This window comes from Nomascus leucogenys, chromosome 11 (assembly GCF_006542625.1).
Source record: "Nomascus leucogenys isolate Asia chromosome 11, Asia_NLE_v1, whole genome shotgun sequence".
Lineage (NCBI taxonomy): Eukaryota > Metazoa > Chordata > Mammalia > Primates > Hylobatidae > Nomascus > Nomascus leucogenys.
The window spans coordinates 56453015-56479778 of record NC_044391.1 but is presented as its reverse complement, the minus strand read 5'-3'; the positions used below and the strand labels follow the sequence as shown (position 1 = coordinate 56479778).

Genomic DNA, 26764 nt, shown 5'->3' with positions numbered 1-26764 from the left:
AACCCCAAAAAAACAAAAAAAAAGAAAGAAAGACCAGTCATGGAAGGTAAGGTGGGAAGATTGCTTGAGCCCAGGAGTTTGAGGTTGCAGTGAAGTATGATAGCACCCCTACACTCCAGCCTGGGTGACAGAGTGTGGCCCTATCTCAAAGAAAAAAAAGATAAAGAGGAGAGAGGAATTGGCTTATGGAAGATATTGGAGGATAGGAGAAGCTCAGTGTAGTAGATTGCCTTTAAGACAGCCCCCCACGGATTCTTGCCTCCTGGTATTCATGTTCCTGTAAAGTCCCCTCCCACAATGAAAAGGGCTCACCGGTGTAACCAAAAGCATTTTGTAGAAATGATGTAGTGTGACTTCTGAAGTTAGGTCATAAAAGAATTTACAGCTTCCACCTTGCTCTTAAATTGCCCACCATGGGGGAAGTCAGTTGACATGTTGTAAGGATACTCGCAGGCTTTGTAGAGTCCCACGTGGGGAGCAACTGAGACCTTGAATTGCCAGGCATGTAAGTGAGCCACTTAAGAAGCAAATCATCCCACCTCAGTCAAGTCTTCAGAAATGGCAGCCCTTGATGACTCTTTCTGTTTTTTTAGACAGTCTCGCTCTGTCGCCCAGGCTGGAGTGCAGTGGTACGATCTCAGCTCACTGCAACCTCCACCTCCTGGGTTCAAGCAATTCTTCTGCCTCAGCATCCCAAGTGGCTGGGATTACAGGTGCATGTCACTATCCCTGGCCAGTTTTTGTATTTTTAGTAGAGACGGGGTCTTGCCATGTTGGCCAGGCTAGTCTCAAACTCCTGACCTCAAGTGATCTGCCCGCTTTGGCCTCCCAAAGGGCTGGGATGCGTGATTACAGGTGTGAGCCACTGTGCCCAGCCCTGGCTGACTCTTGACTGCATCTACATGAAAGACCCCAAACCAGGATTACTCAGCTAAGTAACTCCCAAATTCCTTATCCACAGACATTATGAGAGTAATGTTTATTATTGTTTTAATACACTATGTTTTGTGGAAATTGGTTATGTAGCAATAGATAATACAATGTGACATAGTAGAAAGTACACAGACAAAGTTACCTTGTAGAGGAAGTACACTTTTTTTAAATTTTTTAATTTTTTGAGACAGAGTCTTGCTGGAGTGCAGTGGCGCCATCTTGGCTCACTGCAACCTCTGCCTCCCAGGTTCAAGTGATTCTCCTGCCTCAACCTCCCAAATAGCTGGGATTACAGGCATGCACCACCATGCCTGGCTAATTTTTTGTATTTTTAGTAGAGATGGGGTCTCACTATGTTGGCCAGGCTGGTCTCGAACTCCTGACCTCCAGTGATCCGCCTGCCTTGGCCTCCCAAAGTGCTAGGATTACAGGCGTGAGCAACTGTGCCCAGCCAGAAGTATACTTCTGAGATAAAGGAAAAAGAGGTGCTGTAAGAGTTAAAGAGTAAGTTAAGGTCAATGACCAGTACCTTCTCAAGGAAATCAAGACTAGGTGTGGTGGCTCATGCCTGTAATCCCAGTCCTTTGGGAGGCTTAGTTTGAGAATCATTTGAGGTCAGGAGTTTGAGACCAGCCTGGGCAATATAGTAAGACCACATCTCTAAAAATTCTTTTTAAAAAGTAGCTGAATATGGTGGCACACACCTGTAGCTCTAGCTACTTGGGAGGACGGCTTGAGCCCAGGAATTCAAAAAAGTTGGAGGTAAAGTCAGTGTCATCTGCTGATAGTGGAGGATGGAAAGTAGGGACTACGAAGTTGAGAATAGTAAAAGGGCTGCAACAGTCACCAGGTAAATCTGAAAGTCAAACAGGAATGAGTGCCCGAGTTTAGAAATCTGTATCTGCAGTGGAGTTAGGTGGCATAGTTATATGATTTTCTGTAACTATGCTTGATAACCTAGCAGGAATAGAGTAAAAGATGGTGGGCTTCACTCAACTTGGGAATTGGTAAAGCAGAGGCAGAACAATAGCGGGGGTTAAGGATGCTGGTTTAGGCTACTGAAGTAATGGATCATGGAGTCTAAACTGGCAGACGTGGAAATGAGTTCAGGAGGAAACTCATAGCCTGAGAGAATGAGAAGTTGAGTGTAGAATCAATATTTAGGGAAGAATGGTACAAAAGCAGTAAATTAGAAATCAGAAGTCCCAGGTTACGGTCACAGCTCACTACTAACAAGCTGTGCATGGATCAAATTTTCAGGGCCTGTTTTTTTTTTTTCCCTCCTGAGTTAAAATACATAAAATGCTAAGAACAGTAACTTGCCTACAGTAAGAACTTTGCAACTCTTTTAACAATTATTCTTAAGTGTTTTAAAATTACATAGTATTTAATACACACTTGTGAAGAATAAACACCAAGAAACTCACCATCCAACTTACCAACAGACTACTACTAATACCCTGTGTTTCTTCCTGGTCCCCTCATCCTGGCCTCTTCCCTAGGGATTACCACTATATTGAACTTTGTGTTTATCGTTCTATTTCCTTTTAAAAAACTGTCATGTTTCACACTTGTTTCTTCATGTGTAAGATGAAGCTTTGGATCAGGTACTCTCTGAGCTCCCTTTCAGTTTTTTTTTTTTTTTTTTTTTTTTTTTTTTGAGACGGAGTCTGGCTCTGTCGCCCAGGCTGGAGTGCAGTGGTGTGATCTCGGCTCACTGCAAGTTCCGCCTCCTGGGTTCACACCATTCTCCTGCCTCAGTCTCCCGAGTAGCTGGGGCTACAGGTGCCTGCCACCACGCCCAGCTAATTTTTTGTATTTTTAGTAGAGACGGGGTTTCACCATGTTAGCCAGGATGGTCTCGATCTCCTGATCTCGTGATCCGCCCACCTCGGCCTCCCAAAGTGCTGGGATTACAGGTGTGAGCCACTGCACCCAGCCTTTTTTTTTTTTTTTAAAGACAGAGTCTTGCTGTGTTGCCCAGGCTGGAGTGCAGTGGTGCAATCTCAGCTCACTGTAATCTTCAACTCCTGGGTTTCAGCAATTCTCCTGCCTCAGCCTTCCGAGTAGCTGGGATTACAGGCGTGCACCACCACGGCTAATTTTTGTATTTTTAGTAGAGACAGGGTTTCACCATGTGGGCCAAGCTGGTCTCAAACTCCTAACCTCAAGTGATCCACCTGCCTCAGACTCCCAAAGTGCTGGGATTACAGGCATGAGCCACCATGCCCAGCCCCTTTCAGCTCTATATGGGATACAATAGGTGGGTATCAAATTTACATACCTAGTGGGAACCATGTGAATGCTTATTTTTGCAGGGTTTTATAAAGCTAAAACAGACTCCTTTGTCGAAATCTGCAGTTCAACAAAAGGTTATCTCAGTGGAGCTTTTAATTTGAAGAACAAGACTTTCAATTCCTTTCAATTTGCATCTCTACTATAAAGATCTACTCTGGAGAAAACCAACACAAGGAGCTAAATCTAAGCCCAGGACCCTGTCCAATGAAAACATACGATTTTCTGTAACTATGCTTGATAACCTAGAAGGAATAGAGTAAAACATGGTGGGCTTCACTTAACTTGGGAATTGGGAAAGCAGAGACAGTGGAACAATAGGGACGGGGGTCAAGGGGATTCAGGATGCTGGTCTGAGGCAATAGAACTGAAACAGACAAACTTGAAAAAACTTAACTTTATTTCAGTGACAAGTATTTTAATAAAAATTAAGAGGCATGGTTGGGTTCATAAGCAGTGGTTTTCAATAAACCTGATTTCCTCCTTACATATATAAAACAACTAAACTTGTCTTCTACAGGTTTCCTCAAAGTCTCTTACACTATTTTAGTTTCATATAAATCAGTCTTTAAGGTAAATACAAATGCAAATCTGTTGACCAAATAGCTGTTCTTTGGGTTACTGTTTAGGATGCTGTTCTTCCTAGCTACAAACAATCGTGTATTTCATTTTTGTCTGACCTGTTCACAAGTTTATGAGTTAAATGAGTTGGATCAGGCAGTGAATTGCTGTGTAAAAGGCAAATGCCCTGTTCATACACAGGTTTGCATTTATCAGACCTTAGTGTGGCTGGAATGGAAAGTCAGCTGAGGGGTAGTATGAGGTAACAGGTTAGTGTATTTTCAGTGATCTCTGAAGAGGCCAACACTGTAAAGTAGGATGTAAATATGTTCTGAACCTTAACAGTATCAGGAAGACAGTGGTCAAAAGAATAAGCAGTTGTTATAGTATTTTTGCATGAAATTTCGGTAGTTTTTCCTTATTCTACCATTGAACTGGCACATGAAAATGTGTATTTTCTTAGATGTCTCTTCTTTCTAAGGCCAGTCCAGTTTTAATCATTTAAAATACAGTATATAAATTGCTTTAATTTTTACAACTTGCTTCTTTAAAAATGGTAAAAATAAGTATAATGTTATCTCCTCAGTTTTTGCCTATTGTGGAGTTTAATATGAATTGTGAAAAGTACAACTAAAGGAATACAAGAATGCCAGTATAGTATATACTGTACATTTTGTCTGAGAGACAAACACAAGTAGCTACTGTTCTGTCTCACCAATGAAAGGGCATTATTTGAAATTAAGTCCAAATACTCTCCTTGTTTAGCTCAGGTACAACTACCAGGAGAGCTAAGGATCATTTATCACCTACATTTGTTTTTTCCTGGTGAGAGCATTTGTAAATCACAATGGCACTTGTAGAACCCCTATGGAGAAAGGCAATCTTCCAAAAAGCAAATCTTCTCCTCAGGTAGAGTGTGGAAACCCTGGAGGAGACTAAAATGCAGGACTCAAAGCTTAGATCTCTCTGGGCTAAGATTTTGAAATACCTCTGCATTTAACCTTTAACCATAACACTTGACTTTAGCTGAAACTGAGGCAGAATATTCAACTGTTTACCTTCCATTGTTCACATTCCAAAGGAAGGGTATCCTCTGAAAAGGAAGGTCCCAAAGATGAGCAAGCTTTCCCTCCCAAGAACCATTTCTTTTTTTTTTTCTTTTTTTTTTAGATGGGAGTCTCACTCTGTCGCCCAGGCTGGAGTGCAGTGGCATGATCTAGGCTCATTGCAATCTCTGCCTCCTGGGTTCAAGCGATTCTACTTCCTCAGCCTCCCAAGTAGCTGGGATTACAGGCGCCCGCCACCACACTCGGCTAATTGTTTTGTAGTTTCAGTATAGATGGGGTTTTGCCATGTTGGCCAGGCTGGTCTCGAACTCCTGACCTCAAGTGATCCACCCGCCTTGGCCTCCCAAAGTGCTGGGATTACAGGTATGAGCCACTGCGTCTGGCCTAAGAACTGTTTCTTTTTACTAGTTTTTGGGAATCTCCAAAAATTTCCAGCCAACTAAATCTAGACTAGTGAATCCTAGGCCTTAAAAGCTTGTGACCAATTTGGTGGCTTTAATCATTAGTTTACTAAAGAAACAGAACTGGCTGGGTGCGGTGGCTCAATCCTGTAATCTCAGCACTTTGGGAGGCCGAGGTGGGTGGATCATGAGGTTGGGAGATCGAGACCATCCTGGCCAACATGGTGAAATCCTGTCTCTACTAAAAATACAAAAATTAGCCAAGTATGGTAGCGTGTGCCTGTAGTCCCAGCTACTCGGGAGGCTGAGGCAGGAGAATCGCTTGAACCAGGGAGTTGGAGGTTGCAGTGAGCCGAGATCACGCCACTACACTCCAGCCTGGAGACAGAGCAAGACTCCGTCTCAAAAAGAAAAAAAAAAAAAGAAACAGAACTATTTTGTGAGCTAACAAAATCAACACAGGCAGGCATTCTCCTGTAGTGAGTGCCACTCACACTCCAAAAGGTCAGATATTTTGTGATTATGTCCTAGTAGTCATGAGCAAAGAGATGTCCTCCTAAAATAACAAAATATTTTTCAGGAATGATAGATGTTAGCTTACCTTGACCCTTTAAATATTTAAGAAGCACAAAGTAACTATTTTTTTTTTCCTTTTTTTTTTTGAGACGGAGTCTCACTCTGTCGCCCAGGCTGGAGTGCAATGGCGCAATCTCGGCTCACTGCAAGCTCTGCCTCCCGGGTTCACACCATTCTCCTGCCTCAGCCTCTCCGAGTAGCTGGGACTACAGGCGCCCGCCACCACGCAAGGCTAATTTTTTTGTATTTTTAGTAGCGACGGGGTTTCACCGTGGTCTCGATCTCCTGACCTCGTGATCCACCCGCCTCGGCCTCCCAAAGTGCTGGGATTACAAGCGTGAGCCACCACACCCGGCCTCCTTTTTTGAGACAGAATCTCGCTCTGTTGCCCAGGCTGGAGTGCAGCGATGCGATCTTGGTTCACTGCAACCTCCAGCTCCTGGGTTCAAGTGATGCTCGTGCCTCAGCCTCCTAAGTAGCTGGGACCACAGGCATGCACCCTCATGGCTGGCTAACTTTTTGCCATTTTTAGTAGAGATCGGGTTTCATTATGTTGCCAGGCTGGTCTCAAACTCCTGGCCTCAAGTGATCCGCCCGCCTTGGCCTCCCAAAGTGCTGGGATTACAGGCATAAGACACTGAGCCCCATGAATAAATTAATTTGTTTAATTCCTTTGTTGACTTGTATTTGAGTAGCTCTTTGCAATGAAACTCACATTACTTTTTTTTCCTAAACTAGGTAGTTCTAGTTTCTAAGTGTAGTATAGACGGTTTTGTTTTGTCATCACGAAAATAAATAAAATCAAAAAGTGTTTTGTATTTTTCCGTAATATGGCTTCTTTCAAATAAAGTTGTTGTGAGGTACTGATATACAAACATAAATGATGACCGGAATTAGGGGACATATAGGTGTATTTTTTCCTCCTTAATATACTACCTTTTCCAGGAGAAATAGCCTACTTATTAAGATCACATAGCTGGAAGCAGAAATACTATTGTGCTGGGTCTTATTTTGAACCTGTTTTTAAAGACTGGAGCTAAATGAACAGCTCTGCTTCATTAGGGGGAGAATCCTGTTTGGTGAAAAACACTTGGAAGGACGTATTCCACAGGAGTCCACTCCCCCTTTTTATCTGTCATCTTCAAACCATACTAGAGAGATCTTTTTTGGAAATGTTTGCCAGTATTCTTCATCCAAGTCCCTATCTATACCAGATCCCAAATGCCTCCCCACCAAGCTAGACACTTTTAAAACCAAACCTAACCTGATAAAAACCAAACAAGCCGGGCACAGTGGCTCATGCCTGTAATCCCAGAACTTTGGGAGGCCAAGGTAGGAGGATCACCTGAGTTCGGGAGTTCAAGACCAGCCTGACCAACATGCAGAAACCCCGCCTCTACTAAAAATACAAAATCAGCCGGGCGTGGTGTCGCATGCCTGTAATCTCAGCTACTCAGGAGGCTGAGGTAGGAGAACCTCTTGAACCTGGGAGGCAGAGGTTGCAGTGGGCCAAGATCGCACCATTGCACTCCAGCCTTAGGAACAAGAGTGAAACTCCATCTCAAAAACAAAAACAAAACGAAACCCAAAAATAATCCAAACAAACAACAAACTGGTCTGGGGAGATTATAAAGTCTCCTTATAAGGATCCACAAGATGCTAGGATAGCCAGAGCTTCGGGTGTTTGAGAAATCTAAGTCGTTACACACGTATCCCAGGGCAGTCAGCAGGGCCTTTACACATTTAAACTCTGACGCTTAATCAAATTTCACACACAGGTGGAAAGCCCATCTCTTCTCCACAGGTAAACTTCCTCCCCTCCATTCCAATCTTAATTCCTACATAATCCACACTTAGATTGACCGCTAGCACAATTTCTAGCTGGAATGTGGAGAGATAAATAAAACTACCCTAGGTTGGAAATAGGCAGTAAGATGTCCTAAAGACTATAAATAAGAATGGAGTATTTTGCTATATAAATGTTATCAATATCTTAGAGAATGGATAAACAGATGCACTGATCAGAAAAAGTCCATTGCTACAAACACTAAAAGGAATTTGGTCCATGTGTGTCAGAGAACACAAATACACAGTTACCTTTTCTAACCTAAGTTACCTGTCTATTTCAGTTAGATCCTTTAAGAAAACTTTAAATCATTATGGTTCATTAATGTGGAATTGGACATGATCTCCGATCTTGGGGCTGCAGGTACTTGACCAAACTATTAAGCAATCTATATCAAAGGTTTATTTGGAAGCTTCTGAGTATGAGGGTTCTTGCATCAAATGAGGATTCAAGGGGGGAGGAAAAAAGTGTGCTTGTCAGTTTGGAAAGTCACAAAGAGTTTATCATTCTATAATTAGATTAGGAGGAAAATGAGAACCCACTGGTAGAAGGAAGAAGCAAGAGTCTTCTAGGGTCTGGCATCTGCAAGTAAATGGAGAAAAAAAAGTTCTTAGTTTTTTTCAATGAAAAAAGCACCAACTACATCTGACAATGGGCCACACAACTATAACCCAATTAAATTATCTTGTTCTGCTGGAGGAATCTGCTGTTGTTGATGGCAAAACACCAAGTACCTTCTGATCTTTAACTCTTTACTACCATTGAGCACGGAGAAACTTGTTAATTCAATTAAAAACATTCTATACAGAAATCAATGTACACTCCTGTGTCAAGAGTTTTACAAATGAGGAGAATATCAGGAAATTGATTCATTCAGACAATTCTGGATTAACTCCAATTATCTTGATCTTTTTCTCACATACTGTATTTACTCATTAGTTCAAAAATAGTTTTTGAGCTTTTACAATGTACATTAGGGGACAAGAATTGGTACGATACTACCTGCTTCTGAGGTACTTGTCTAGTAAAAAGTGGAGTTGTTGATAAAAACATAAATAGGATAAAATACATTAAATGCTAAGTGAACAAACCCTTGTCATGTATGTATATTCAAAAACATTTCACCCACACTTAAGTTCCTTAAGGGCATAGTCATATCTTTTATTTCTTTTGTATCCTTTCAAAGAAACTAGAGAATTCTGCAACAACAGGCATTGAAAATAATACTTAATGGCTGGGCGCGGTGGCTCCTGCCTGTAATCCTAGCTATTTGGAGGGCAAGGCAGGTGGAACACCTGAGGTCAGGAGTTCAAGACTGGCCTGGCCAACATGGTGAAACACCATCACTACTAAAAATACAAAAATTAGCTGGGTGTGGTGGCACATGCCTGTAATCCCAGCTATTTGAGAGGCTGAGGAAGGAGAATCGCTTGAACCCGGGAGGTGGAGGTTGCAGTGAGCCGAAATTGCGCCACTGCACTCCAGCCTGTGTGACAGGAGCCAGACTCCATCTCAGAAACAAAAACAAACAAACAAACAAACAAAAACCCAAAAACTTCATTTTTATTAAGAGGATACTGTCTGTGGCTGCTTAAGGATTCTTATCTAACCTAATTATTTTTCTGATTCCTCAGGAGTTACACAGAAAAATAAATTTTTAGTGTGTAAGGAGTTTAACCACAAAGAGTTAAATCCCAAAGGAGAGAAAGGTCTGGTCTTAAGTTATAGACACAGAAATTTCTCCTAGATTTTCATCTTAGAGTAGCCATTTTTACTAGACAGCTATTCATATTGTTTGATCGTCAGACACCTTGTATAGCATATCAGATAGGAACTCAAAATTCACCATTTATCCAGGTCTGTTCAACATATGCTTCTCTTTCAACCCCTTTTTTTAGAGACAGGTCTCACTATGTTGCCTAGGCTGGTCTTAAACTCCTGGGCTCAAGCAATCCCCCTGCCTTGGTCTCCCAAAGTGTTGGGATTACAGGTGCGAGCCACTGTGCCCAGCCCTCCCCGCTTTTGTTTAAGACACAGGGTCTCACTATGTTGCTGAGGCTAGAGTACAGTGGCTATTCACAGGCACAGTCATGGTACACTATATCCTTGATCTCCTGGGCTCAAGTGATCCTCCTGTCTCAGCCTCTCAAGTAGCTGGGATGATAGGTGCATACTACCATACTCAATGTATGCTTTCCTGATGCACCCCAGTGCTGGTGTATCTCTTTTCCTTCTGGGACCAAATCCCATTTTCTGGCTTTCAAATGTATTTAACAATTTGATGTCAGAATCTACTAGGAAAAATGGCTGGTACCTAGAAGCAACTGATAAGTATTATTGTCTATAGCTAAGGGATGTTAACTTTTAGCATCTCTTTTCTGCTTCTTACCAGAAGAAACATCAGTTTTACTACAAAATGAAACTAACTCACAGATTTATCTGCTTCACTGTTCAGAGAGAGTGAACAGACTGGAATGCAAGAGGCCAATTATTCATTAATTCAATAAATATTCACTGAGGGCCTACTAACTGCAAAACAATTGGGATATAATCCCATTCTCAGCCTTTATAACATTCCCTTTGCCAGAAACAATATGTCTGGGCAACCTCAGCCAAGATGACATTTGAAGGATCAAACTTGGCTCTGCCACAGGCACATAGGGTAACCTAAAGGAAAGGCTTCATCTGTGAAAAGTGAGAGAGATTTTGGTCTCTTCACATAGATTTTGTGAGGTTCTGCTAAATCAAATACTCAGATAAGATCGACAGTGTAAAACTCTTAGAAACCCAAAACTTTTATTTTTTAAATTTTATTTTATTTATTTTTATTTTTATTTATTTTTTTTGAGACGGAGTCTTGCTCTGTCTCCCAGGCTGGAGTGCAGTGGCGCAATCTCGGCTCACTGCAAGCTCCGCCTCCCGGGTTCCCACCATTCTCCTGCCTCAGCCTCTCCGAGTAGCTGGGACTACAGGTGCCCGCCACCACGCCCGGCTAATTTTTGTTTGTATTTTTAGTAGAGACGGGGTTTCACCGTGGTCTCGATCTGCTGACCTCGTGATCCGCCTGCCTCGGCCTCCCAAAGTGCTGGGATTACAAGCGTGAGCCACCGTGCCTGGCTATTTTATTTTATTTTTGAGACATAATCTTACTCTGTGGCCCAGACTGGAGTGCAGTGGCATGATCTCGGCTCACTGCAACCTCTGCCTCCCAGTTCAGGCGATTCTCCTGCCTCAGCCTCCTGAGTTGCTGGGATTACAGGTGTGCACCACCACGTCCAGCTAATTTTTGTATTTTTAGTAGAGACAGGGTTTCACTATGTTGGCCAGGCTGGTCTCAAACTCCTGACCTCAAGTGGTCTGCCCGCCTTGGTCTCCCCGTGCTGAGATTACAGGCATGAGCCACTGCACCTGGCCAGAAACCCAAAACTTTTAAGTGCTCATTAAAAAGAGTATGAATTTTTTGATGAGTATTAAACTGTACTGCACAGGGAATGAATTGCAGAGCAGTGAGGCACAGCTGTCTGATTAATCTCAGTCCATTAAAAGAGGCATGATAGATCTAGAATGCAACTTTGATTAAAAAAAAAAAGGCAATGTGTACTAATGTTAGAGAAAACAACTTGGCATGTTAACAGAATTCTAATTTAACCAGTAAATGCCTATTCATTAGAGTGTAAAGCCATAACAGAGGCTATATACTTAAAAAACACATGCACACACAAAGCTTTAATTTGGTATCATAATCTGAAAGAAAATTGGACCCAAATTGCTTTATGTCCAGTTAAATCTTGCTACCATCTGAAAAGACAGTGAAATAAAACTGAAACACTTACTTGATGAGATAGGTATTCAGTTACTGTGCATTTCCATCTACAAGTAGAAATATTTCAAAATAAATACATCATGTCAATTGAAATTCACTTCATCCCCTATTCTTACTACATACAAATGACTTATTCCTGCGTATACTGAATTATAATATAAAAGTAGAAGAATTTAATATTAGTAATCAGATTTCATTCAAGAGCATAGGAAAAGAAAATAGACCTTTACCTATCAAGCCTTTTGACATATAATTTGGTGACTTCATTTTTTGGGAAATGCAAGTATCCAGGGAGAAATGTTTTAAAGTGAATCCTCTAGCCACCTAAAAATTAGCTCAAACAGTAGCACAGACTGAAATCAAGAGAATCTGAATCTAGGGGCAACATTAGAAAAGAAAGTTTGTATTAAGTAAAAATGACAGTATCTTGGGTGTTCCCTATGTGGAAATTTCATTATGATGGTAATATGATACAAATTTAGTACTTGTTTACCCAGCATGACCTCTGAAGTCTGGGGAGGACATCTGAATACCATTCTTTATGCTGGTTCTTATGACTTATGACTTTCATTTTCTCTCTACTCATTTCCTTTTAGGCCCTCACAATCCAATTTCTGATCCCAATTCCCTACTGATATTATGCCTTGAAAGAAATCAGGGATGACTTCCTCCTAGCCCGAATCATCAACCTTTATATTGGCTCCCAAATTTTCTCGTGGTATTTGATGTCAGTGGTCACCCCATTTTGAAAATATTCTTTTGGCTTCTGTGATCTTATACTTTCCTGTTCATAATTTCTTGCTCCTAACCAGAGTCAGTTGGGTGAACTGAGTAAGGTGCTTAGGGCATAACATTTAAGGAGGCACTCACTTTAAGGGTCATGAAGTGCAAGGTGTTCAGACTGAACACATCTGAATAATCAAGATCAACTGTATTTAGCACAATGAAAAGAGTAAAACTATTTTGCCTCTACTTCACTTACTGTTTTTCCACGGCAGAACATACGGCAGAGATTTGGGAACTCGCATGCCTGAAGCCAGGTTATTCTTATGTTCCGTAACTATGTTGCTTGCAGGGCTGCAAAAAGATGAATTTGGCTACGTCGACAGATCAGTATCATTCAAGCAGGCACACGTAAGATAATCAAAATGTGTTTTTTGTAATTTGGGGAAAAACAACAACCTACATTCATCTGAAATGTAAACACATTTCCATCAAAACGTTCTGGCAATTAGAATGATTACCACTTACTTCTCTGGAAAGCTCCCTGTTCTATACAGGCATTAAGATGGGTCTAACCATTTTCATTTTCTAGAAATTGAGATAAACAGCAATGCCATCTACTGTTCAGCTGTATGACAGGCTCATCAACTCACTCAATAAACATAAGAGATAAAATAAAGTGCTAAGGCAACCAAAACAAAAGCAGCAAATCTTCAACTGAGGTAAAATTAAAAGTTGTAGCCAATGGAATTCATTTTAAGTTTTCCTATCTTAGTGCACATAAAATAGTATACACTTAAAATTATTTACTGACCTCAGTAGTTAAAAAGTAAAAATTTGATAAGCATTCTGTTTGGGGAAAAAAGTGGTCTAGCATCTTATTCCTTCATTTCCTAAACCAGAAATATTCTTATTTGGGTTTGAAACTGGATCTTCCAAGGTTTGAGTATTGGTGTTAATGAGAAACAGTTTCATTCATTTTTATTTTATTTTGGACAAGGACTCTTTCTGTCACCCAGGCTGGAGTGCAGTGGCATGATCATGGCTCACTGCAGCCTCGACCTCCTGGGCTTAAGTGATCTTCTGGTCTCAGCCTCCCAAGTAGCTGAGACTATTAAGCATCCACCACCATGTCCAGCTTATTTTGTTTTAAAAAATTTTTTTTTAGAGACAGGATCTTACTGTGTTGCTCATGTTGATCTTGAACTCCTGGCCTCAGTGATCCTCCCACCTTGGCCTCCAGGTATGAGCTACTCTGTGCCTGGCCAGAAATCTTCTAGTTTTCAATTAGCTGAGCATGATGGCTCAGGCTTGTAATCCCAACACTCTGGGAGGCAGAAGGGGAAGGATCACTTCAGGCCAGGAGTTTGAGACCAGCCTGGGCAACATACTGAGACCTTGTCTCTACTAAAAATAAAGAATTAGCTAGGTGTGGTGGTGGATCCCTGTAGTTCTTGCTATTTGAGAGGTCCAGGGGGATCGCTTGAACCCAGGAGGCAGAGCCTGCAGTGAGCCATGATCATGCCATTACACTCCAGCCTGGTCGACAGAGTCCCTGTCTCTAAAAAAATAAATTAGATACAAAATCAGTGGGAAGAAGAGATGCATATTCTTTCCTAATAGGTACTCTGGATTTTCCAATCTCAAATAAAGAATTTTTAAGACTACTTTTTCCGTACACATTAGTTACCTAAAGTAAAAATGATCCAAGTGGTATAGTGGGAGAATTTTTTCAAAGCATTAAAATAATGTAAACATAGCAAAAAACATAACTAAGACACATGAAAATCTGGGGCCACTGTTTCCCTTGCTAAACGATAATGTATTTTTGTATCCCTAATGATTGGCACAAAGCACATGACCTTTATGAATCAAGGAATAAATATGAAAAAATGCTAAAACAATATCTACACTAAACTACCACCAAGGAACATCATTAAAGAAAGTGGTCAATTCATGCTCTGGTGGCTTTTCTTGGTAACAGAACACTCTGGTTTTGGGAGGCAATGCTGGGATGAGACTATTTCATTTACCTGTTGTTGTCAGAGTAGTGAGTTGTGCCCCAGACAAATGGGGTGCTGGTCTGCTCCCACAAATCTGTCAAAGGAAGCAAACCATAGTTTATGGTACTACTAGATAAGACACCAGCAGTTCATGTTGGTTGAATTTATAAGATGGGAAATAATACACCTAAGTTTTGCAGAAGCAAGTAAAAATTGATCAAGTATCCTGCCTAAGTGACACGGTAGTGAGAATTTAATTGAAGAATATAAACACAAGCAACATAAATAATAATAAACGTGCCTAGTAACAATCAAACACAGATGGTACAACACAATTTATCGAAAAAAACAGATGTAAAGAAGTGCTTTTTCCAATCAAGAGGGATTGGCTGTTCCACGTGTCTGCACAGCGATACAAATGTGCTCATTTTGGGGCCCAATAAAAATAATAAGGCATTCTGAACAACATGGTACGTTCATAAAAAACGAAAATCTTCCTTCTGTCTTCAGCAAATGACTTGAGATTTAGATATTGTGAAGAAAAAAATGTAGAGGCGGCTCACCTTTATCCCAGTCTTCATCGCAAGGAGGGCACTGCCAAGTGCTCTCAGCCAGAGTCTCTTGTCTAAGGCTCCTGGTTTGGTTGACTGCAAGACAATAAAGATTGGACATAAGAGGGGGATATTGCCAAGTTATTGTGTTCAAAGGGGCTAGTAGCTTAAAAGGTTGCGAGGGGAGCCTGTTGGGTCTTTATTTCTGAAAAATGGATAGTATAAAAGCTAAAAGAGGGATCTTATCTCCTTGCTGACAGAAGAAAGAAAAGCAGAAACAAAAATGTTTACCATATTTATGGCAATAAAAGATTTATTTTTAGATGAATTATTAGTAAAATGAACCAGGCTGTTCAGGAGAGAAAACAGTATGACATGTACAATCTGACAACCTATTGCTGCCATGATACAAATCTCAAAGGTGGAAAAGTATTGTTCTTCTGAAACACTGAAAGCCAAAAATCAAGCTGACAATCTAGCATAATACAAATCTGAAGGAGCTACCCTCCAGTACTGAAATATTTTAGATAGTGAGTCTTACCAATATCTTGCTCAATACAACTTCTGTCATCACAGCTTGAGATATGATGACTAATTTCAGCTCGAGGAACCTGGTGGCGAGCATTGAAGGGACAAGTAGCCAATTTGCTTGCAACATCCGGATGATTCTGTGGAAACAAAATTAAGGGATCTGTCAGTTCTTTGGATCTCTTAAAGTCAACAGGGAGTAGCTAAGCCTTATTCTACAAATGCCTCCCCTAAAATTCCTCAGTAAACTTCTGGCTTAACTATAACAAGTAGACTCCTAGTAAAAAAACTAAGAGGGAATTATTTATTGTTTTTATAGACAATTACTTCAAAATCATCAAAACATAAATCTTTTTGTTATGACTGCAGAGACTGACAACACAGATATTGTTAGCTAAACAATGAATTTAGGGTTGGGTATTTGAACGACATCTTTCCCTCGTTTATTTCTCAGAGTCACATGATTCAGGCAGCACAGCCCGTAATGAGAGAGCTCTCTGAATGTCTTTGAAAGCTGATATTCAGGATGAATAGTAACACTAAAATACACTCTTAGTCTGCATTGCAGTAGTGTCCCTGCTATTGCAACACAATAGTGCTGGAAAATAGCTGTTGGAAGGGAGCTGCAGAAGAAGCAAACCAATAATTTTTCAGATTAACACAGTGACGCTTACTTAAAGTAATGATGCCTGAAATGAATCTCTGAACAATTTGACCTTTATTTCAGCTACTTCACTAAGGAAAAATCCAAATGAGAGAGTCTACTTTGCTGACCAAGTTCCTTATTTTAAAACAAAACAAAGGGTTTAGTATCACCTATATCCTATGGCAAATATACCAGCAATTAAGAAATTTATTAGGAAAAAAGAGATATGTCATAAATGAAACTCGGAAAAGTAAAAATAATATGAAGTAGGGAGAAGGCTGGAAAAATACATAGGCGTGAGAAACTTGCAGGCATCGCTGTCATTTTCATAAGTGGTATCAGGCATTCAATACAAAGGTTTTGCGGCCAAAGATCAAGAACATTAGAAGAGGGGAGTTAAGATAGTGTCTTTTTTACCACTTGGCTCCATTTAGGAAATGTTTGAGAGCCTAGAGGGGACAATGTTGTAGTGGTATCTGCTGATCCATACTGTCCAGGTTTAATGTTAAGGGATCCTTGCTCTCGAGATTAAAAGGAGCTGGAGAAATAACAAAGATACATGATGTTTCCAGGATTACAAGCACTTTTTAAAGGATGTTAAAGCTGAACTGTATGCAGTTTGAATTAAATACCTCAATTGTTTTCCAAGAATAAGTTCTAGCAGAATTTTGGCTTCTGTATCAGAATTCTTAACAACATTGTCAAAATGTCTCAATTAAGGTAGCATGAAAGCAGTTTATATCAGCTAAGTCTATACAAGAGTGACCAGAAAGAAAATCTTTATTATTTTTTAAAAGATGTTTGTTGTTGAAACTTGGAGATACAGTTATTTTTAGGAATAATTTTTCTTGGGCTAACTTCTAGCTGTTCAAGCTCTAAAATTTCTAAACAAAATCATCAGAAAAAGTGAATTATAGCACTCAATCGTTGTTAGGCCGATTAACACACCAAATTTACAAGACAGGCGGGATTTCTCATTGTTAGCCAAAATGAGTCTGTTTTACAAAGGGTGAGAAGACTCTAGAGATGCTGTTTATAAAGGGTTCTTTGTCACTAGTTAATGGGAAGAAAACCAAAACAGGAAAAAATTTATCCTAAGGAATGAACAAAATGCCTTTCTATAAATGTTGGTATTTAAGAGAGGTAGATTCCCAAAACAATTCTGGCAATCAATTAAAACATGATACAATTATTTGATATTTATAAAACACGGCCTTTTAAAAGAACTCAGGAGGGTGTTAAAGGGCAAATTATGACCCTACCTTTCTGCACTTGATAAGATGATAAGGAAACCTGCAAGCCCTGATTTGATGGTTTTTGTCATAGGGGCATTGCAATAGCTTCTCAGGGTCCAGGGAGTCGGCTGAAAGAGAGAAGTATTTCAGTAGGTAAAACGATAACAGGCCCTTATAAAACTACAGCATTCCAGGCACACTGGATTTTTTCAAGAGCCTCTGTAATAATAGAACAATATAGTCTAAAGAAAACTTGGATTAAAAAAAAGGGTGACTACACATTTAAAATATTTCTGAATCTTAGTAAGTTCAGCAGAACCAGAAATCTCAGGGTGAAGTCTCAGTTTCATATTGAATTGAATATATTGTTTTCGTTGCTGGTTACCCTTATTATAAAACAAAAAGTTAAATAAAATGTCATCCTCTTTTCCTTTTCTAAAAGTGCTAATTCAGGGTTATTCCTATTCTCTAGCTAGTCTACCCAGAGCCTCCCAACCAGTATGCTGAAGTTGAAATGGATAGCTAGTGTGCTAATACACTGATTTGGGGGCCCATGGCTAGTTCAAGTCATCCCCTACCCCCCATTTCCACAGGCAAGTTGGGGGTAGTTAATCCCCTTCACTAGCATCTTCATCTATTACTAGTGTCCTGTGACATGAAAAAAGTTGGTAAGCACTGCCCTATATCAGTTATATGTTTTATGGAAGCTTGAAAAATATTAGTGGATAGATTTCTTTTTCATCTGTCTCCTTTAACTTACTCCTATAAGTAGTTCCCAATCTTGGTTACTCTAATTACCTCTCAAATGAAAACAATACTGTTATCAGACAGGTAGTTTTTACTTTTCATATTTTGGAACACAGGTGAGAACAAAATAGAGAATTCTTTAATCTAGTGACTACTACATTAGCCAGCTAAAAAAATAGAACAATGTGCAAAAACAGAACCTCCTGAGGTTAAGACAACTGCAGACATATGGAACTGCTGTGTGAAAGAAAGCCCCTAACCTATAAAATGCTATTTAAAACAACCCTTAGGCTATACAAGATGCCTAGGCTGAGCCCCAAATTTTAACAAGCCTGGTTAAGGAAAGGAAATTAAATGGTTAAGCACATTCTGGTATATTATGAAGACAAGAGGCAACCTAATAAATTGCTCTTGCCACCCCTGAAGGCAATGATAAAAGTGAAATAAGATAAACAATTCACATTTGATAAGAAGCTTATAAACCAGGAGACTGCTATGAAAATCAGAAGCCAGTGGGGAATTGAAACAGACAGTTTCACTGGAAGAGTGGTAAACATGGAATAAATTGCCAACCATGATCGTGATGCAAATGAGCCAGAAAGGTGACTTGAAGGACAGAATGAATAGGAAGGAAAAGTCTTAAAGGACAGGCAGGCTTATTATGCCAACGAGGCTCTTCTTGACCAGCAATGTCTTCATATTTCTGAAGCTTCAGGACAACCAGGGAGAATTTACAGATTAAATTCTTGTTAGTTTCCCCTCATTTAATCCATTCCCATCACTAGCAAATGTTAGGCCATGTCAGCAGCTGACAGACTGGATGGTACCTTACGATTCATATATATTATACTGCCCATATAGTAGCATATGTCAGAGTTGATGAGAGCTTCTCATTGTAATGCTTTACTTCCTGGTCTCCAGCACTTTAGGTCAACTTTAACCCGGCTTTCTAGATTGAAAAAATTTTTTTGATTTAAAAATCATTCTTTTTTTTTTTTTTTTTAGACAGAGTCTTATTCTGTTGCCCAGGCTGGAATGAACTGGCGCGATCTCGTCTCACTGCAACCTTCGCCTCCTGGGTTTGAGCGATTCTTGTGCCTCAGTCCCCGGAGTAGCTGGGACAAAAATCTTTAACTGTGATTAAAAACACAATAAAATTTACCATGCTAATGAATTTTAAGCATACAGTTCAATAGTGTTAAGTATTAATATATTCCCGTTGTTGTGCAACTAGTCTCCAAAAGTTTGTTTTACTAAACTGAAACTCTATACCCATTAACCATCAGCTCTCCATTCCCCACTGCCCCCAGCTCCTGGCAACCACCATTCTACTTTTTGTTTTGGAGAGTTTGACTAGATACATCATATATGTGAAATCGTAGTCTTTTGCTTTTTGTGACTAGCCTATTTCACTTAGCCTAAGGTCCTCAAGGTTTATCCATGTTATAGCATGTGACAGAACTTCCTGTATTTGTTTTTTTTTTGAGACAAGAGTCTCACTCTGTCACCCAGGCTGGAGTGCAGTGGCACGATCTTGGCTCACTGCAACCTCCACCGCCTGAGTTCATGCAGCTCTCCTGCCTCAGCCTCTTGAGTAGCTGGGATTACAGGTGTCCGCCACCACGCTCAGCTAATTTTTGTATTTTTAGTAGAGACGGGGTTTCATCATGTTGGTCAGGTTGGTCTTGAACTCCTGACCTCAGGTGATCCGCCCACCTCGGCCTCCCCAAGTGCTGGGATTACAGGTGTGAGCCACCACACTCGGCCATTTCCTTTATCTTCTATCTTGCAATTTGCTTTTTTTTCTTTTCACTTAATGTATCTTGGAGTTCCTTCCAAGTCAGTACATACAAGAAGTATTTCATTGCTGCATATGGATGTATCAAATTTTTAATTGATTTTCTTATTAATGGACATTTAGACTGTTTCCAGGTTTTTTTTTTTTTTTTGAGACGGAGTTTCATTCTTGTTGCTCAGGCTGGAGTGCAATGGCACAATCTCGGCTCACTGCAACCTCCGCCTCCCAGGTTCAAGCGATTCTCCTGCCTCAGCCTCCCAAGTAGCTGGGATTACAGGCGCCCGCCACCATGCTTGGCTAATTTTTTTGTATTTTTAGTACGGACTGGCCAGGCTGGTCTCGAACTCCCAACCTCAGGTGATCCACCTGCCTCAGCCTCCCAAAGTGCTAGGATTACACGTGTGAGCCATCGCGCCTGGCCAAGTTTTTACTATTATATACAATGCTGTGACTAACAATCTGGTGTATTCTTCTTTTTGCATGTATGAGTATTTCTTTTCTTTTTTGAGACAGGGTCTTGCTCTGTTGCCCAGGCTGGACAGTGCAGTGGTGTGATCTTGGCTCATTGCAACCTCTGCTTTCCTGGGTACAAGTGATTCTTGTGCCTCCACCCCCCAAGTAGCTGGGATTACAGGCACACCTGTCTAATTTTTTGTATTTTTAGTAGAGACAGGGTTTTGCCATGTTGGTTAGGCTGGTCTCGAACTCCTAGCCTCCTGTGATCTACCCACCTCGGCCACCCAATGTGGTGGGATTACAGGCATGAGCCACCGTGCCCGGCCAATGTATGAGTATTTCCCTTGGATAAACACCTAAGAGTATTGCATTGAAGTGTCTGTGCATTAAAAGTTGTAGTAAATACTATCAAACTGCTCTACAAATTTTTGTCTGGCTTCCTGGGAATATAACTTACTTTGGAAAACAAAGTAGGTCTATTTGACAAGCTTCCTCTAAAAGCACAGACTCAGCTGTTACTCAGATTTGGGTAGGGACCAGAACCCATGGTGAGAAATGGAGCAAACTTCATGGAAATAAGGAACTAGGCCTGACAAAAGTATCATCAGCTAAGAGGTACAGTCCAAAGAGAGAAGACAGAGATGTTCAGGAATCTATAAGATTAAGCTGGAAATCCAGGTCAATTTGGGAAAATATAGTCTAAGGCAGTGTTTCTCAAACTTTAACTTACTCTCCAGGTGTTACATCACTTAGGGACTGTGTTAAAGTGCTGATTCTGATTCAGTAGGTCTGGGATGAGGCCTGAGATTGTCCATTTCTAACACACTCCCACGTGATATTTAAGAAAAAAAAATGTGGCTGAAGAAAGTAACGAAGAACTAAGAGACAGAAAGGGGAGACGCTGTTTTCTAATTTAATAGAGAGTAGTACGCTTCCAAGAATAAGTGTATGTATACCATACAGGGACTTCACATTCTTCTTTTTTCTTTTTTTGAGACGGAGTCTTTGTCTGTTGCCAGGCTGGAGTGCAGTGGCGTGATCTTGGTTCACTGCAACCTCCACCTCCTGGGTCCAAGCAATTCTCCTGCCTCAGCCTCCCGAGTAGCTGGGACTACAGGTGAGTGCCACCAGGCCCAGCTAATTTTTGTATTTTTAGTAGAGATGGGGTTTCACTATGTTGGGCAGGATGGTCTTGATCTTTTGACCTTGTGATCCACCTGCCTTGGCCTCCCAAAGTGCTGGGATTACAGGCATGAGCCACCGCGCCCAGCCTTTTTTTTTTCTTTTTAAGAGACATGGTCGGCCGGGCGTAGTGGCTCATGCCTGTAATCCCAGCACTTTTGAGAGGCTGAGGTGGGTGGATCACTTGAGGCCAGGAGTTCAAGACCAGCCTGGCCAACATGGCGAAACCCCATCTCTACTAAAAATATAAAAATTAGCCAGGCATTGTGGCATGCACCTGTAGTACCAGCTACTCGGGAAGCTGAGGCAGGATAATCGCTTGAACCCAGGAGGCAGAGGTTGGAGTGAGCTGAGATCGTACCGTTGCACTCCATCCTGGGTGACAGAGCGAGACTCCTTCTCAAAAAAAAAAAAAAAAAAAAAAAAAGAAAACAAAAAAAAGACAGGGTCTCGCTCTGTCACCCAGCCTGGGGTGCAGTGGTGTGATCATAGCTCACTGTAATCTCTAACTCCTAGGCTCAAGTGATCCTCCTGCCTCAGCTGCCTGAGTAGCTGGGAATACATGCATGAGCCACCGCACCTGGCTCAGGAATTTCACATCTTAAGTAAAAACACTTTAAGAAGGCTGGATGCGGTGGCTCACGCCTGTAATTCCAGCACTTTGGGAGGCCAAGCCAGGTGGATCACGAGGTCAGGAGTTCAAGACCAGCCCGGCCAACATGGTGAAACCCCATCTCTACTAAAATACAAAAATTAGCTGGGCATGGTGGCATGCGCCTATAACCCCAGCTACTCAGGAGGCTGAGGCAGAAGAATCACTTGAACCCGGGAGGTGGAGGTTGCAATGAGCCGAGATCGCGCCACTGCACTCCAGCCTGGGTGACAGAGCAAGACACTGTTTCAAATAAAAGAAAAAAAAAACTTTAAGAAAAATTAAGGGGCAGGGGATCTCTTTTCTCAAAAGTGTGGTCCTCAGATCAACATCACCTGGTAACTTGTTAGAAATGCAAATTCTCAAATACCAGACCTTTTGAATCAGAAATTCTGCAGGTGGGACCCAGCAATCTGTTTCAACAAGCTTTCCAGGTGATTCTGCTGCATGTTAACAAGTTTGAGAACTACTGTGTTCTAGATATTTAATAAAGATTATTTCCATGTAGTTTCTGTATTTTGGAGATCTAGCTCTCCACTGGACTCTTCCTAGAGGGTAGAATGGGACTGAAATATCCTTTAGTTGGAACTTTTAATTATAATGAGTTTCTGAACAAGACAGCAAAGTAGGAAGAAAAAGTAGGTACTGTTGACAAGTTTTATCCACAGGCATACACTCAGATATTCCTCAAATTTAGTCAGAGCCTAGAAATCAGAGCCTGTGGTGTCATGTAGGGTACTAGTTATAAACAATATAGAAGACTCCGGTTCTGACTCTGTCCCTAACTATGTAAACTTGGGCAAATTAATTAATTCAGGTTCTGTTGTCTCTGTTGTAATAAATGATTTTTCAAGTCCCTTTTGGTTCTACACTTGTATGATTCTAGGTGCTGGCTCTGCTTTGATTTCTTGGGCCACTTAAGGTTCCTGGATCACCTGAGAAATAAGAATCCTTCCCAGATTTCTTATCCTAAAAACTAATGTACATCAACATTATTATATAAGTATATTACTCCTCAAAATAGAAAGTAGAAGTTACTATCCCTGTGTCATACATACAAGAAGGTGAAGTCCTGACTCATTTAATAGTTTAACAAAGGTGTCCTAACTGTGGCCTTTTCAAAGCTTTATGACTTCTCATACCTCTTTTCTTAATTTTCAAGTATCTTATTTCAAATTTGGGCAATACCATATAGACTTTTCCTCCTCAGCAGTTGAGAAGTCTGACTTTTTCCCAGCACACTAAAAGTCTTGTCGGATATAAAACTATATGTAAATGATTTAACTTATTTTCTAAAAGCAACAAGGAGTACATACTGTAAGTTTCTTCCATGTTGGAAATGAAGGAGCTGAATCCAAGTGCTGGAAAAAACAAAAGTATGATTCAGGAAATCAGAAATAAAATGTACCAAAAGGCAACCCTAAGAAGTGGAGTCGCTTCTGGATTTGAAACTACCCAAGTTCAGTATAAGAAACCCTTACTCTCCCCACTCCCCCCAGTATTTTCTTCTCTTTAAAGCATTCTTCTTGGAATCATTTTAACATCATGGCCTAATTCACATTCTTGGAATAAATTCTAGGGCCTACCAAATAGTTAAGAAAAACCAAATATGACTCCTATAGTTCAAATTTAAGCTGTATTTGGGTGACAAGATGTCTACCTTAAGTGCTATTACTTAAGTGCCTGTCACTGTTTAGCATCTATTAGGGTTTGACACTATTAATACAATAGTGATTATAATATAAATATTAATATAATATTTAACATTAGAGGGGGCAAGTCAAGACCACAAGAATACTGTCATTTAAACTTATGCATAAGGGCCGGGCGTGGTTGCTCACACGTGTAATCCTAGCACTTTGGGAGGCTGAGGCAGGAGGATCACTTGAAGCCAGGAGTTTGAGACTAGCCTGGCAACAAAGCAAGACTACATCTCTACAAAAAACAAAATAATGCCCCCCTCAAACAAACAAACAAAAAAACAAACTTAGCCAGGCATGGGGGCACGTGCCCGTAGTCCCAGCTACTCAGGAGGCAAAGGCAGGAAGATCACTTGAGCCTAGGAGCTATGAGGTTCGTGCCATTGCACTCTGGCCTGGACAATGGAGTGATATCCTGTCTTTAAAAAAACAACCCCTTATACATAAACACAGAAATAATGTTCTATTATAAAGCTTTCCTCTCGGGTTCTTAAAAATACAGATAGGCAGGTTACCAGTCTTGTTCCTCTCTAGGACCTGGAAATGCTGGAAGTCTTTGACAGACAGTATACTCTTAACCCTTCCAATATGCTTGGAAACACTAGTTCACCATTTTCATTACTTTTCTTAAACATGATCAGGAAGGGCCACACTAACATTGTCCCTTTTTTTAGTGGGGTTTCACCTCCTCTCGTCCCAGTCTTCAGTGCTAAAGTGGCAATACCTTAAGCTTCTCCAATTAATACTCATTCCTTCTATGTACTGAGGGAAAACCTCTGAATGTTAGGACTCAAGAACTGTCCATATTATGGATAACAGAGTCACAAGAGAACAAATCTGTAACAGGAATGTGAAACATTAAAAGAGAAATGGTTTCATAGTTGGAATCCTCTTCTATTAGAAATCTCTTCTATTGAGCACCGAGACAAAATAAATTTATTATTGTGGGAAAAACCTAAATTTATATAAAACCATCCCCATACGAAACTTCTGAAAATTGTCTGTCTCTAGAGCATGCTCTCCTTTGGCCCCTCACACAATTCTGCACTCCTCACCACCCCTCCCCCCATTCTATGACATAAGCAGCGTTGGAACCTTTGTTAGGAAATACAAGTGATCAGCTAGAACTCTAGTTTTTTTGCTGCAGAGCCCATTTGTTAATGACAATCATTAGTGAATTTGTCTTAAAAATATTTTTCATGTTTATGTTTGGATCAAGAAATCCCCACCGTCTTTTTGGACATATTTCACTCATACATAGTTACTTCATACTTTTTCATTAAAAATAAGAGTTTTGGAAGGAAGAACCAAGTATGTTTCTTGATTTTAAGTGATGAGCACCAGATTCAGCAGCTTGTAGGAAGCCAACCTATTCTTCCCGGACAAAAGGACGAATTGCAGTACACTAGGGGCACTGTAATTCACAGTACCATCATTTGGCCGTGTCCGTTTTAAGTATCTTCTGCATCAAACTGTTAACGGGATTCTTTACCTTTTCGCTACTACTAGATCACGGTGAAATAGACAAGCTACGCGGAAGCAATCAAGTTTAGGGGATGGATGTAGTCAGCGGCTATTGGTTAAACGCTTAACAGAATTCCGGGCCTTAGTAAAAGAATCATTTTTCTTCCTTTAAACAGCAGCAACAACAACAACAAAACAACAACAAAATCACAGCAGACTTAATCAATGAAACTAAATAAGAGAAAGTGGGGGAGGTGGTTAACTTAAAAAGAACGTAGAAAAGGCGCCAAGGAGGCCCTCGAGTGGGCAATGCAGCGAAACTGGTTGGTAGCCAGTAACAGCTGCATTGAGAGCCCACAAGGCTGAAGGCTACCGGCAGAAAAGCGAAAAGAGGATATTAGAAGGTGAAGGTATCCCGGTACGCAAAAGAGGAATTGCTTAGGGGCGCCCTGGGATGCCTTTCTTTACCTTGGTGGACACACACCTTCCTCACAGTCACCTTCCTCCCACGCATGCCCCAGCAACGGCTACTTCCGGCGCCTAACGTTGGGAGGTGGGGCGAGGGGCCGGCACTTCCTGTGACTAGCAGTCTCGGCTCTGGCCGAATGTAGGGCAGGGTGGCTCAGCTGTGGAGCTCACCTGTGAGCCCCTAGGGTCAGCTCCCTGATGACCCTTTCCCACGAGGATCTCCTCCTTGGGCACCCTGTCTTTGGGCCCATCCTCCCCTGGCCCCCAGAACAACAGTGGCCTTGAGAGGGTGGAACTCGCATTTCTTTCCCCGGGTTTTGTGGCGGCCATCTTAGAAAAGGCAGATGAGCACTTAGAAATGGGCACCTGGGATTACCTCAGGAGTTCAAGACCAGCCTGGCCAACATGGTGAAACCTCGTCTCTACTAAAAATACAAAAATTGGCTGGGCGTGGGGGCAGGCACCTGTAATCCCAGCTACTCGGGAGGCTGAGGCAGGAGAATTGCTTGAACCCGGGAGGCGGAGGTTGCAGTGAGCCGAGATTGCGCCACTGCACTCCAGCCTGGGCGACAGAGTGAGACTCCGTCTCAGAAAAAAAAAAGGGCACCTGAGGAAATGGGACTGATGGACTGGTTAGAGGTGGGGAGCTGCCCAGAAAGAAGCCTTGTTTGTGGAAGTTGTCTAGATAGGAAGGTAATTTAGATTTTGAGGGAAGAGAAGAATTATAAAGGAGATAGGCAGTACAGTCACAAAACAATCACCAAGGACAGGAATTTTGTGTCTGGCTGTTCTTGTTTAGAATGTGTTGTAAAATCCCAAAATTCAGAAGGCACTAACTATCTGAGAATGCTTGGTAGGGTGATGGTTGTTGCTGTCTGATAAAAGTGAGTTTTAGAGTTGGGGAGAGAGAGCTCAATGAAGAGTTGGGGAGGACAAGAAGGCCGGAAGGTTACAACTTGATAAGGGAAAACCAAACGTAGTGTGAGGCTTTGTTCTGGGGGAAAAAAAGTGTAAGCTGCAGTTCTTGTCCCCAAAGTGCTTAGAAAAACGACTCCCAAAGTGGATGAAAGGTTTAATAGCAGTACAAAAAATGCCAAAAAAAGTGGTAG

General features: G+C 41.1%; 1 protein-coding gene across 2 annotated transcripts; it reads right to left on the bottom strand.

The window, feature by feature from the left end:
* Positions 1-8058: 8058 nt before the first annotated feature.
* GTSF1 (gametocyte specific factor 1) lies at positions 8059-25707 on the bottom strand. 2 transcript variants are annotated; one of them, XM_003252871.4, is made up of 9 exons: positions 25656-25707; positions 23340-23384; positions 17216-17316; positions 15321-15447; positions 14792-14875; positions 14259-14322; positions 12485-12579; positions 11513-11549; positions 8059-8261 (listed from the first exon to the last, which is right to left on the bottom strand). In XM_003252871.4, exons 1-8 carry the CDS (start codon positions 25699-25701, stop codon positions 11533-11535), a joined length of 579 nt encoding a protein of 192 aa, XP_003252919.1. In that variant the 5' UTR covers positions 25702-25707; the 3' UTR covers positions 8059-8261; positions 11513-11532. The 2 variants fall into 2 exon arrangements, with proteins under 2 accessions (XP_003252919.1, XP_003252920.1); XM_003252872.4 differs by lacking the exon at positions 25656-25707 and adding an exon at positions 23867-24722.
* Positions 25708-26764: the final 1057 nt, after the last annotated feature.